The sequence below is a fragment of the Acinonyx jubatus genome, chromosome X, assembly GCF_027475565.1.
Source record: "Acinonyx jubatus isolate Ajub_Pintada_27869175 chromosome X, VMU_Ajub_asm_v1.0, whole genome shotgun sequence".
In the NCBI taxonomy this organism is placed as follows: domain Eukaryota; kingdom Metazoa; phylum Chordata; class Mammalia; order Carnivora; family Felidae; genus Acinonyx; species Acinonyx jubatus.
The window spans coordinates 55,684,490-55,698,662 of record NC_069389.1 but is presented as its reverse complement, the minus strand read 5'-3'; the positions used below and the strand labels follow the sequence as shown (position 1 = coordinate 55,698,662).

Below are 14,173 nucleotides of genomic sequence, written 5' to 3'. Positions count from 1 at the left end.
GGGAGGAGAGGTTGAGTGTATTGAGCTGTGTGTGCACATGTTTGTGAGCCTTGAACTTTTCTTGTTGGAGAGGAAGGTATCAAAAGATTCTTGGCCCAGGAGCAGGTTCTCCGGAAAGGATGTTGCATGTGAAGGGAATAGGCAATTGACATTTGTATCACCCCCACCTAACGTAAACCTTCCCCCTCAGTTTTTGAGTCTCCCCAATCCAACTAAGTCCGTGTTATACGCTCTAAGCAGCTTCACTTGCCTCGTATGACCACTCGTAGAATTAGAGATATTTCTGTCCTACAGCTGCCAGGACCCCCATAGTGGCAGCAGCAATAGTAATCTTCCTTTCTTGGCTGTCCTTCTCATAGGGGCCAGGTCCAGGCTTTGTGGACATAGAGAATGTAGAGACAGAACCTCCAAACTCTGGGGATACAGGACCCTACCCTGCCTCCACCTCCCCATAGAGTTGGCTCGTCTTCAGTATCTATCCATAGATGCCAGCCCTCAACCCTCATTCCTCAGGGGATGGCTATGGCTGTGGCTCAGAGGGCTGGGCCTTCCCTACCTCCTTCTCCTTACTGTGGCTGCTGACAGCTGACAGCTGTCCCATATTCCTTTTGTACAGCTAACTATGTTAGCCTTTGCCATTTCTTGCCAGTATATGACCCAGGGGCTTGTATTTTAGTTGCTGTTACTCTGCCCTTCTCAGGGATTTTCAGTTAGAGGCAGAAGCCCAGACTCTGCAGGGACCATAGTGGGACTGAAACTAATGCTGGACATACAGGAGAGTTATGTACTTGCCAAAGTTGGTGTCTGTGGGGAAGGCAAAACTTCAGAATGAATGTACTTTTGGACTAGCCTTCAGCTTATTTTTGTCTCCAGACCCACACTTGAAGCTTTTCCCCTCTTTCAGCTCAGATCCATGGTCCTCTCAGCAGGAAGAGAATAGATCTGGTAGGTCTTTAATTCATTACTATGATTGAACTTAAATCATTATCTCGTTTCTAGGAGTATGTGCATTGCTTGACTGAGGTATAATTTACAAACAGAAAATTACACAAATCTTAATGGCACAGCTTGATATATTTGTATTTACTGTGGTAGGCTAAATTATGGACCCCAAAGGTATACAGTCCTAATCCCTGGAACCTATGAATGTTACCTTATGTGGCAAAAGGGACTTTGCAGGCATGATTAAATTAAGGGTCTTGAGATGATTATTCTGCCTCATCTAGGTGGGCCCTAAATTTAACCACTAGTATTTTTAAAGAGGGAAAACTCTGTTTCCGTCTATAGCTTCTCTGTAGCTAGAAGGAGATTGGGCTACCTAAACAAGGCAATATGAGAACTGAAGCAAGATGCTATGTTATTGGCTTTGAAAATGGAGGAAGGGGCCACAGTCAAGGAATGCAGCTCTCGAGGGACAAGGGCATGGATTCAAACCCATAGTCTCTTATGGTCACAAGGTGGCTGTTGCTGTTCAGGTGTAGCCTGGCTGACAACTTGATTTTGGCCCAATGAAACTGATTTTGGATTTCTTACCTCCAGAACTGTAAGAGAGTAAGTACTTTTTTAAGCCACCAAGTCTATGGTAAATTGTTCTACAGCATCAATAGGAAACTAATATACCTGTGTGTACATGCATGTAACCATTACCTGGATCAAGATATATAAAACATTTCCATCTCCCCCCAAAATTCCCTTGTGTCTCTTTACAGTTTGTAGTCCCCAAAAGAATTATCACCAGCTTCATTTTGATCAAGACTATTTGCATTTTCTAGTAGGATTTATTCCTGGGCTTCCAAGGTGGTTCAATATTTGCAAATCAACCAACATGATACACCACATTAAGAAAAGAAAGGATAAGAACCATATGATCCTTTCAATAGATTCAGAAAAAGCATTTGACAAAGTACAACATCCATTCATGTTAAAAAAAAAAACCCTCAACAAACTAGGGTTAAAGGAAACATATCTCAATATAATAAAGGCTATATATGAAAAACCCACAGCTAATATCATCCTCAAAGGGGAAAAACTGAGAGCTTGTCCTCTATGGTTAGGAACAAGACAGGAATGTTCACTCTCACCACTGTTATTTAACATAGTACTGGAATTTCTAGCCACAATCGAAAACACAAAGAAATAAAAAGTATCCAAATTGGCAAGGAAGAAGTCAAACTTTCACTATTTGCAGATGACATGATACTCTATATAGAAAATCCAAAAATTCCACCAAAAAATTGCTAGAACTGATACACAAATTCAGTAAAGTTGCGGAATACACAATCAATGTACAGAAATCTCTTGCATTTCTTTACACCAATAATGAAGCAGCAGAAAGAGAAATCAAGAAATCAATCCCATTTACAATTGCACCAAAAACCATGAGATGCCTAGGAATAAATGTAACCAAAGAGATAGAAGATCTGTCCTCTGAAAACTATAAAACACTGATGAAAGAAATTGATGACACAAAGAAATAGAAAAACATCTCATGCTCATGGATTGGAAGAACAAATGTTGCTAAACTGTCTATACTACCCAAAGCAATCTACACATTTAATGCAATCCCTATCAAAATACCACCAGCATATTTCACGGAGCTAGAACAAACAATCCTAAAATTTGTATGGAATCACAGAAGACCCCAAGTAGCCAAAGCAGTCTTGGAAAAGAAAAGCAAAGGTGGAGGCATCATAATTTCAGACTTCAAGTTATATTTCAGAGCTGTAGTAATCAAAACACCATGGTACTGGCATAAAAGTTGACACATAGATCAATGGAACAATAGAAAACACAGAAATGAACCCACAACTATATGGTCAATTAATCTTCGACAAAGCAGGAATGAATATCCAAAGGGAAAAAGATAGTCTCTTCAACAAATGGTGTTGGGAAAACTGGACAGCAACGTGCAAAAGAATGAAACTGGACCACTTCTTACACCATACACAAAAATAAATTCAAAATGGATGAAAGATTTAAATATGAGGCAGGAAACCATTAAAATCCTAGATGAGAACACAGGCAGTAACCTGTTTGACATCGGCGATAGCAGCTTCTTACTAGATACATCTCCTGAGGCAAGAGAAACAAAAGCAAACATGAACTATTGTGACTTCATTAAGATAAAAGCTTCCACACAATGAAGGAAACAATCAACAAAACTAAAAGGCAACCTGCTAAATGGGAGAAGATGTTTGCAAATGACATATCTGTTAAGAGCTATAAAGAACTTCTAAAACTCAACACCCGAAAACCAAACAATCCAGTTAAAAAATGGCCAGAAGACATGAATAGACATTTTCCCAAAGAAGACATTTAGATGGCCAACAAACACATAAAAGATCCTCAACATTACTCACCATCAGGGGAATACAAATCAAAATTACAATGATACCTCACACCTGTCAGAATGGCTAAAATTAACACAGGAAACAACAGGTGTTGGCGAGGATGCAGAGAAAGGGGAACCCTCTTAGACTGTTGGTAGGAATGCAAACTGGTGCAGCCACTCTGGAAGACAGTATGGAGATTTCTTAAAAAGTTACAGATAGAACTACCCTAAGATCCAGCAATTGCGCAACTTGGCATTTACCCAAAGGATACAAAAACACTAATTTGAAAGGATGTGTGCATACTGATGTTTATAGCAGTATTATCTATAATAGCCAAATTATGGAAAGAGCTGAAATGTCCATCGATTGATAAATGGATAAAGAAATGATGGTATGTATATATGTGTGTATATGTGTGTTTGTGTGTGAATATTACTCAGCCATATAAAAGAATGAAATCTTGCCATTTGCAAAGATATGGATGGAGCTAGAGAGTATAATGCTAAGCAAAATAAGTCAGAGAAAGACAAATACCATATGATTTCACTCATATGTGGAATTTAAGAATCAAAACAAATGAACATGGGAGAAAAAAAAGAAAACCAAGAAACTGACTCTTAACTATAGAGAAAAACTTATGGTTACCATAGGGGAGGTGAGTGGGAGGATGGCTGAAATAAGTGATGGGGATTAAGGAAGGGGTGCACTTGTGATGAGCACTGGGTGTTGTATGTAAGTCTTGAGTCATCATATTGTACACCTGAAACTAATATTACACTGTATGATAACTAACTGGAATTTAAATAAAAATTTGGAAAAAAAGAGTATTTACATTTTCTGAGGAGGCCAGAGTAAGAAGGCAAAGGAATGCATCTTTGATTATGGAATTTCTGGCCCCTATGATAGATTGAGGGGAGAGTTTTTTCAGGTCCTAACCCACCTCACTTGCACAGCCCAATGGTTTTCCCAACCAGGCCTTCCAATTAGGAAGTGATGATAAGATCTCTGAATGAGAAAGGGATGGTTATTCAGTAAGGGGTTGTAGCAGACAGAATTGTTTGTTGACTCAATAGCCACCTCCCCCTTCTTTCTTGTGGCCAGAATCTCCATTTTCTATGCCAATCATGGTCATTTCATCCCCCCTGCTAGTGACTGGTTTAGTTATAGGCATGATGTAATTCAGGCCACTGAGATGTGAAAGGAAGTGTGCTAGGGAAGTTCTGAGAAAGGTTTCCTGAGTAATAGCAGTAAACACACAGGAAGAGAGGCCTTCCTCTCCTACCATTGAACATTGCCATGTTTGGATACAATGCCTGAAGTGTAACAGCCATCTGGTGACCATGAGAGTTGCTAAACAAACATGCTGAGGGGTTGTAGATCAGAAAGATGGAAAGAATCAGTATTTTTTTTAATGCTTATTTAGTTTTTGAGAGAGAGAGAGAGAGAGACAGAACATGAGGGGGGAGGGGCAGAGAGAGAGACACACACAGAATCCGAAACAGGCTCCAGGTTCTGAGCTGTCAACACAGAGCCCAATGCGGGGCTTGAACTCACAAACTGTGAGATCATGACCTGAGCTGAAGTCAGATGCTTAATCCACTGAGCCACCTAGTCGCCCCTAGAGTCAGGATTTTTTTTATGACATTGTTGAGCTGTTGAATTAGGCAACTCCAAAGCTGCCCACTCCTGGATTTAGATGCAAGATAATAAATTTCCTCCTTTTAAAATCAGCTGAGTTGGAATTTTCTGTTCTTTCAATTGAAAGTATATACCAGCAGACTTAAATGGGATCTGCACAATGGCAGTGACATTGGGAGAGGATAGAAAGGAAACAGATGAATCAAATGGTAGGAACAGAGACTTCCTGTGCTGTCTTAGGTGCTGGACACAGCGGTACTAGCCTCTACTCTAAAGATTTGTTTAAAAAAATGTTTATTCGGGGTGCCTGGGTGGCTTAGTCGGTTAAGCGTCTGACTTCGGCTCAGGTCATGATGTCACGGCTCATGAGTTCAAGCCCTGCATTGGGCTCTGTGCCAACAGCTTAGAGCCTGGAGCCTGCTTTGGATTCTGTGTCCCTCTCTCGCTCTGCCCCTCCCCTGCTCATGCTCTGTCTGTCTCTCCCTTTCTCTCAAGAATAGATAAACATTAAAAATTTTTTTAAAAAGTTTATTCATTTATTTTGGGAGAGAGAGCATGCAAGCAGGAGAGAGGCAGAGAGAAAGGGAGAAAGAGAATCCCAAGCAAGCTCTGTGATGTCAGCACAGAGTCTGATGTGGGGCTCAATCTCACAAACCTGTGAGACCATGACCTGAGCTAAAACCAAGAGTCTGACACTTAACCAACTGAACCACCCAGGCACCCCTCTTCTCTAAAGCTTTTAATAGCCTTGCTGGAGGTAAAGAACAGACATTTAGAAAGACTAAAAGGGCATACTACAGAAAAGACACCTGGACAAGGCTAACTTGGGCACAATTATATGGAGCCAGTCATTTTCCCATGATTTTATTAATAACTTTGGATTATTCAGGGTTTCAGATTACAGTTCCTTTCCATCAAGGTTGAGTGACTGTCTTGTCCCACTCCACACTGCACCTTATTCTCATTAGGTGACCTCATTATTTCACTTCATAAAGAAAACCCAGGCAACTGGGGTGAACTTTCCAATCTCCCACACCCTCCAAATTCACCTATGTTTTAATTCCTAATGATAAAGAGGATGATAATTGCCAGACGCTGTCTCATTTTCTTCACACAACCAGATAGGTGCTCATACCTTCATTCTACATATGAGGAAATGGAGGTTCAGGAAAACTTACCTACAGTCATATAGCTAGCGGGTGATGGAGCCAGAGTTAAACTCTAGGTCTGACTCCAAAACCTGCATTTTCTCCTGTATTTCACTTACTTTTTCTCCTTCATTTCTTTCCTTCTGTCCTTATTTCCTTCCTCTGTTCCTTCTCCCTCCATCTCCTTCCTTCTTCCTCCCCCACCCTACCCCTACTCAGATGAAAAGATTAGAAACTGTACTTTTCCCTCTTTAGGCCCTAAGGCAACAGGAAGCATTGCAGAGAAACTGTCATCAAGGCATGAATATTAGATGTGAGGGGCCAAGAGGAGGAGGACTGGAAAAGACTGGAGGAATAGGGGAACAGAAGGATATCAGTAGGAAAGAAAAAACTTTGCCTGACATACTAAATTCTAGGTTATCAATTAGGTACCCAAGTGGGTATGTCCTAGAGCAAACAATATATACAGGGCTTAGATTATAGCTGTGGGAACCATCAGTTCAACAAAGTATAACTGAATCATTCATTCAATAAACATTTATTACACACCTACTGTGTGGAAGGTATCTGTTTCCTTAACTCTGAATTGGAAGGCAGTTTTATAGACAAGATGTATAATTTGGAAAAAAAATGCCTGGAATATATGGGTTTTTTTTAAGTTTATTTATTTATTTTGAGATTTTGAGAAGTCGGGGGAGGCAGAGAGAGAATCCCAAGCAGGCTCTGCGCTGTCAGCATGGAGTACAACTTGGGGCTCGAGCCCATGAACTGTGAGATCAAGAGTTGGATGCTTAACCGACTGAGCCACCCAGGCACCCCTGGAACATACGTTATTATAACTTTACTGGGAAGGCTGCGGTAAAGACAGAGATAAAACCAGGAGCTTTTCCTCAAGGAGCTCTGGGTCTGATGTGAGGGTGGGAGAATGAGGAGATGGACAAAAATACAAATGAATATAATTCTGTGCAGTTTGTGGTATGTGCCATAATCTCAGTAGAAATCAAATGTGGTATGAGTGTGAGAGAGACATAAATTTTGATTAGAGATCTGCATGCTGTAGTCTTATTGGTCATTATTAATTATTATGCTTTTTTTTGAGAGAGGGAGGGCACAAGTGAGTGAAGGGCAGAGAGAGTGGGAGAGAGAGAGAGAGAAACGGGGCTCATCTAAAACGGGGCTTCAGCTCACCCGATATGGGACTCGAGCTCATGAACTGTGAGATCATGACCTGAGCGGAAGTCATATGCTTAACCGACTGAGCCACCCAGGTGCCCCAATTATTCATAAGTTCTAAGTTAAATCATGAGAGTGGATGTTGAGAGAAAGAGGGAGAGAGGGAGAGAGAAATGGTAGAGTGAGGAGAGAAAGAAGAGAAAGAGGGAGAGGAGAAGAGAGAAAAAGCTGTAGGAAGAGAGAAAAAGCTGTAGGGGAAGGGTCACATATGGAGGAAGGAGGAAAAAAAAGAGCCAGGGAAGAAGTCAGAAGGGACATCCAGAGGACTTAGGAGAATCAGAGTAATGCAAAGTCACAGAAACAAAAGTGAGAGGGAGTGTCAGAAGACTGCAGGTGTAGCCTGCAGCATTTCATAAGGCACAAATCATTCCTTTTGGCCCAGGTGATGTTGGGGGAGGTCTTTTCCTGAAGTAGCCACTGGGTGGCAGCTGTGTCTAGGGACTAGCAGAAACCTAGCTGAGCTAAACCAGCTTGAAGCAGGAAAAGCAGCAAGCTGGCTCAGGTTGGGGCTTCTCTAGTGTAGAGGACGCTGTAGTGACCCCCTGGTTGTATGCCAAGCCTCAAATCACACTTATTCTCCTCTGAAGAGATCAGCTTCATTCCTAGGAGCAAAGTAATAATACAAAATACTGTATGATGAGAAACATTTCATGCTTTATGAAGTGTTTTCACACCTATTAACCCATTCGATATTCAGGAAACCGTAATAAGTTGGTGGCATTATCCCCATTTCACTGGTGAGAAAACTAAGTTACAAAGAGGTGTCCAGCATCACACAACTACGTGGAGAAACAAGGATTTGAATTCATGTCAGTCTGGCTCCAAACACCTGGGCCTTTTCCACAATATCACAGCAGTCAGCTGTCCAGGACTCAAGCTATGACTGCTTGTTCCTCCATGACTCCCTTTTATCTACCCCCACCCTGCCACAGGGCAAAGATCTCCAAGTTTCCCCTATCCAGATTTCTGGGCCTCCAGGAGATCTAGATCCTAGATTCTAGAGCCTCCCTTGCAGGCCTGCCTCCTCCTCTCACTCCCAGAATCCATCTCGGCAACATTCTCAGGACCTGAAGATCAGGTTCAAAGTCCACATTGCTTCCAGTTCCCTTCAGAGTGGATTCTGCTCCAGACTGCACCCCCCTCCCCAAGAGCACTCACTACTCACCTCATCTTCTGAGTCCACCAGCCCCGAAGCTTGCCCCTGTGCCTAAGAACCCCATAATCCTGGAACCTTAGTTAGCCCCAGGGGTCCCAGATCCAGAGCTCCTGACAAGTTGGCATTCTCAGGCACTTAACCTTCAGACAACTAGGCTTGGTTTCTATACTTTCTCTGTTGTATTCAGACCAGGGTCTCCTGGAGTGATAGAGATGAGAGGTGATGTGTAGGAAGGGGTAGAGCCTGTGAGGGAGGCCTGTCGGCTAGCATCCTTGGAGAGAAGTGAACTGCCTCCTCTCCACCTCCTCTTATGTGTGCAATAGGTGTCTTGAAATTGACAGGCTGAAAAATGAACCCCCAGTCTTTCCCCAAACCTGCTTCTCTCATAGCTTTTCCCATCTCTGTATACAGTAACTCCATTCCTCCAGTTGCTCAGGTCAGAAATCTTGGAGTCATTATTGACTCCTCTCTTTCTCTCACACCCCACATCAGTAAATCTTGTCTCTACTTTCAAAATCTAGTCAGAGGGTGCCTGAGTGGCTCAGTCGGTTCACCTGATTTTGGCTCAAGTCATGGTCTCACGGTTTGTGAGTTTGAGCCCCGCATAGGGCTCTGTGCTTACAGAGGAGCCTGTTTGGGATTCTTTCTCTCCTTCTCTCTCTGCCCCTCTCCTGCTTGCATGTGCACACATGCTCTCTGTCTCTCAAAATAAATAAATAAACTTAAAAAAATTCTATATAAATCAGACCCCAACACTTATCTCTTCTAAACCTTCAAATGGCTTCCCATTCACTGAAAGTAAAAGCCCAGTAGCCTTCACAATGGTTTGCAAGAACCTTCATGATCTGGTCCCTGCCACACTCTCCGACCTCATCCCTACATGTCCCCTTCCTCACAACCACCTGGTCTTTATCCAAAGTAGCCCTAATATTTAAAGCAGCAACCTTCTCTATTCCCCATGTCTTTCCTTCTCTATTCCCCTTCCTGCCTTTATTTTTCTCTATAGCAATGATTACAATCTATATATTTTACTTGTTAATTTTATTTTCTTTTCCCTCCCACTAGTATGGGAGTTCCATTACAGTCAGAGTCTTTCTCTGTTTTATTCACTACTAGTGAACTGCCAGTACCTAGATCTGGACCAAGCACACAGTAGGGTCTCGGTAAACATTTGTTTATCGCTTTGCTGGATTATGGGCACTGGCTTTAGAGAGGCAACTAAGCATAGCAATTAAGTACCAGGATGCTAGAGCCTGGTTCAAATCATGACTCTCCCCCTAAGTAGCAGAATACATTCTCCTTGCCTTAGTCTCCTCATCAGCACAATAATAGTACCTCTTTTATAGAGAACTTGTTGGGCCATCAATAAGTGTAAAGCACTTAGAATAGTGTCTTGCACATGGTAAGTGCTATAGAAGCAGTGTTTATAATTGTATGCACCTGGAGTTAAGATTTATATCAGTAGTATAGATTTTCCCAAATCTTTTCGTGTGTTATCTTGCATTTGCCCACGTTAACATTCATTCATTTCCCATGTTTCTCCTCACTTACACTGATTGATATGATTTCCCTGTAGTTGTAGTCATCTCCTGTGGCCTGGCTCTTCATCTATAAACTTGGATGTTTCCTTGTGTACTCCCTCTTATAGTCATTTAGAAACTGTTAAATAGTAATCTTGCTGGGCCCCAGTTTCCCAATCTGTACAGTGAGTGGGTTGGACTAGATAATCTCAATGGGCCTTTCTAGCTCTGACAATCTCCCGGGACAGGACGAAGGACAGGCTCCACCCCCAAACCCGCCCTCTTGGATATGCCCTCTGGCTGCCAAGGGGAAAGGTGACAGAATCAACTGGGCTCAGCTTCAAGGGGACCAGGTAGGAGACATGCCAAGTTTCTTGGGTGAGGGTGGCGATGGGGTACCTGGGCTGGACCAGGCTGGGGGAAGGTGTCAGAAGTAACTGTTGTGTGGAGACACTGGGAGCAGGGTGAGGGGAAAGGTCATGGCACCATGGGGAGAAATGTTGTAATGGGCTAGGACACAACTTGGGTCTGGGCATCTTCCCACATTGGACAGTCCTGCTAGCCCTCCACCCCTTCAGCTAGCCAAGATCTGGAGGACAGAGTCAGCTGCAGAATGAGAACAACCCAAGCTCACTGCCTGCTCTACGAGGCCCAGCACTGCCTGCTGCCCACCACTCCAGGCTGGACCAAGGGGGCTTGGGCAGAGGCCAGGCTAGCCTGGGTGCACCCAGATGTACTCCTCTTGCTACCCCTAATGCTTCAATCATGGCCCTTCTCGTTCTCTGCTTTCCGGCCTCAGGACAGAGCTGGGAGGCCAGGAAATCCAGCCACCCTCACTTCTTCCCTTTCTACCTCTAGGGGGACCATGGCCAGTGCAGAGTCCCCTCTGCTCACAGCCCTAGTCCCCAGCCCGGATCCTGGTGACAGTGAGGTAGAGCTGAACTGCTGGTTTGATGAGGAGTTCAAGTTCGTCCTGCTGCCTGTGAGCTACACAGTTGTCTTTGTGTTGGGCCTAGGTCTCAATGCCCCGGCCCTCTGGCTCTTCCTCTTTCACCTTCGACCATGGGATGCAACGGTCACCTACATATTCCACTTGGCCTTATCAGACACTTTGTATGTGCTGTCACTACCCACCCTCGTCTACTATTATGCAGCCCACAACCACTGGCCCTTTGGTACTGGGCTCTGCAAGTTCATCAGCTTTCTCTTCTATTGGAATCTCTACTGCAGTGTCCTTTTCCTCACCTGCATCAGTGTGCACCGCTACCTGGGCATCTGCCACCCACTGCGGGCACTCTGCTGGGGCCAGCCTCGCTTCGCAGGCCTTCTCTGCCTGGCAGTTTGGTTGGTTGTAGCCGGCTGCCTTGTGCCCAACCTGTTGTTTGTCACAACCAGCCCCAAGGGGGACACCATCCTGTGTCATGACACCACTTGGCCTGAGGAGTTTGACCACTATGTGCACTTCAGTTCAGCAATCATGGGGCTTCTCTTTGGTGTGCCCTGCCTGGTCACTCTTGTCTGCTATGGGCTCATGGCCAGGCGCCTGTATCGGCCCTTGCCAGGGACTGCCCAGTCATCTTCTCATCTGTGCTCTCTCCGCACCATCACTGTGGTGCTGACCATCTTTGCTGTCTGCTTTGTACCTTTCCACATCACCCGCACTATTTATTACATGTCAAGGCTGCTGGAAGCTGACTGCCGCGTGCTGAACATTGTCAATGTGGTCTACAAAGTGACTCGGCCTCTGGCCAGTGCCAACAGCTGCCTGGATCCTGTGCTCTACCTGCTCACTGGGGACAAGTATCGCCGTCAACTCCAGCACCTCTGCAGTAGTGGTGGGCCCCAGCCCCGCATGCCTGCCTCCTCCCTGGCGCTGGTGTCCCTGCCTGAGGATAACAGCTGCAGGTGGACATCCACCCACTGGGACAGTGGCTTCCCTACCTCTGGGGCAAATAGACTGTAACACTGGGAGCCAGAAAGTAAGAGGAAAAAGGATGAGTGCAGGGCAGAGGTGAGGGAACTCAATAGTTACACCCAATATGGCTGCTTCTTCCTCTTTTCCAGGTTCTGGAGAGGCCAACACCCTGAGGATTGAGAGGAACCAGGGAAATCATGTGTGACTCCATCTCTCATAAACCCTTTAGCCGCCCTCTCCTTTTTAGCCAAAGACAATAACAGCCACTCTTCTTTCTCTCTGTTTCTGTCTCCTTCCTGTGTCCATTGGTCCCATCTGTTGATCATACAAGGCTTCCTAAAAATCTCACCCAGTCCTCTTGCCTCCTCCCTTTTCCCACATATATTTGTATAGCATGTGTTCCTTCAATCAGACCAGAGCATTAGACTGAAGAGGTGGAGAAGTGGGATAACCTCAGGATTGGTCTGATTTATCTGATGGTGATAGCCAGAATCAGGAGGTGGGGGCGCTAGCATATCACAGATGCCAAGGATGTGACATATGTAGTGCCCACACCCACTTCCTGGTTTCCTCTGAAAGACAGCATAGTCTTGCCTACTGAAGTGCTGAGATAGGGCTCAATCTCAGGCAACCTGCATGTCGGGGTCCCCACATGTAGCTGGAGGCATGGCACTGTTGAACTGGTATATAGCCACAAGGCAGAGAGGGAGCCCTGAGTTTTACCATGGGGTGGGTATCTTGCCTCAAGGGGCAGGGCCCAAGTCGATGACAGCCTTTGGAACAGGACCTCCTTTATGATGTTTGCTGAGAGCATATTTGACTGTTATCCTGTACTTAATGAAAAGTACAGAGGATGGCTTAGAAAGAGATGGGGAAGCTCTCATATTTGTGACTGTAACTTCCAGCATGAAGAGGTAGAGCAGGTTTGTGCAGAGTTTGGGGTGGTGGCAGGATTGACGCCCAGAGCTGGCTCTTCACTGGTTTCTCCCCTTTCTCTAGCTCCTGCCCTAGGTGAATAATAAATCTGTCACCAACTCTTTCATATCAGGCTTTAAGGCTTCACTGCCAGGGCAGAGCATGGGGACTAGGACAGCTCCCTTCAGAGTCTCCCATCCAGTTATTCCCCCCTAGCACCATCTTGGTGCTTATGGGCTTACAGGAGTCGGGGGGTGGGTACAGAACTTGGGCAGCTAACCCCCAAACCTCAGGAAGTAAGAGTGTCTAGGCAGCCATTCATAAGAAAGGAGGGCTCACACTTCTAGGCACCCCCACTCTGAAATTGCATTCTAGCCCACTGGTCCTCTGAGTCTCCAGCCTGACTTTTCTTTTGCCCCACTATTGCTGACCTGTATCGGATCTCTTACTTGTCTAAGGGGTCTCTATGGAGAGTAAGGCTGAGGCTAGTCTTCAGAAAAAAATGACTTCAATGCACCTGAGTCTCCCTTTGCATCCTTCCACGTGCTCCCTCTTTCTGCCTGCTACCCATGACTCTTTCCATTAGGAGTAAATGGACTGGCCTTTTCTTTACTAGTTTTGCTGTCTCATGGCCGCTGCCTAGACTGTTACATATCTCGTTTTTCATCTGTACTCTTTCTTTTATTCCTATGACCATACCCTCCTTGCCCATCACCTCTCCTATCCACTGACTCCACCAAGTAAAGCTGCTTTCTCTATCACAACTACCCAGTCTCCTCCATTTCTCCAGTCCATTTAATTCCCATATGTTTTATCAAGACTAACTGCCCAGACTTTGTGGTCTGCTACTTTCAGGCTGTCTTCCCTTATACTCTAGTTAAACACATTTTCACCTTGGTTCACTTTTCTCCTCTCTCCTATACTGGAGGAGATTGCAGATGAAGCCAGTGGCTGTTTTGACCCACTGAAACTTTATGTCTTAGAACTTCATCTAAACCCCCATTTTTGTTAGCCTGCTGAATTCCTAGTGAAAATCCCAGAGCAAGTGTTTCTTGTATTTTCCACCTTCTCAAGGCTCCAATTTCGTCCTACCCTATGACCGTCTAAGAGTTACCTTGCTTCTAATGAAACTGAGAAGATCTAATACCTTAACTTCTTTCTGCTTCATTCATGATAACTCTACTTTTATATCCATCTTGCCTTTCTTCCTTTCTTCCCTGTAGACCCCACATAAGAGGTTGGCTCTCTTACTTTTTCTTTTGTTTATCTCTTTTCATCACTTTTAGTCTTTCCATAACTGATTTCATCCCATCTTT

General features: G+C 44.5%; 3 protein-coding genes across 11 annotated transcripts in view; 2 read left to right on the top strand and 1 right to left on the bottom strand.

Annotated features, from left to right (window-relative positions):
• Positions 1–3,182, top strand: part of PDZD11 (PDZ domain containing 11) — a 25,574-nt gene extending 22,392 nt beyond the window's left edge. The window contains exons 10-11 of the transcript XR_008290131.1: positions 905–945; positions 1,710–3,182. The gene's annotated coding sequence lies outside the window, so the exon portion shown is untranslated. The remainder of the gene's footprint in view (positions 1–904; positions 946–1,709) is intronic.
• Positions 1–10,244, bottom strand: part of ARR3 (arrestin 3) — a 24,318-nt gene extending 14,074 nt beyond the window's left edge. For 4 of the 9 annotated variants that reach the window (XM_053202437.1, XM_053202429.1, XM_053202432.1 and 1 more), the window contains exon 1: positions 10,081–10,243. The gene's annotated coding sequence lies outside the window, so the exon portion shown is untranslated. Of the gene's footprint in view, positions 1–10,080 lie in introns of all 9 variants that reach the window. The other 5 variants (XR_008290130.1, XM_053202431.1, XM_053202436.1 and 2 more) reach the window with 3 other exon arrangements.
• P2RY4 (pyrimidinergic receptor P2Y4) lies at positions 3,221–14,173 on the top strand. Its single transcript, XM_027053647.2, has one exon. It carries the CDS (start codon positions 10,641–10,643, stop codon positions 11,988–11,990), a length of 1,350 nt encoding a protein of 449 aa, XP_026909448.1. The 5' UTR covers positions 3,221–10,640; the 3' UTR covers positions 11,991–14,173.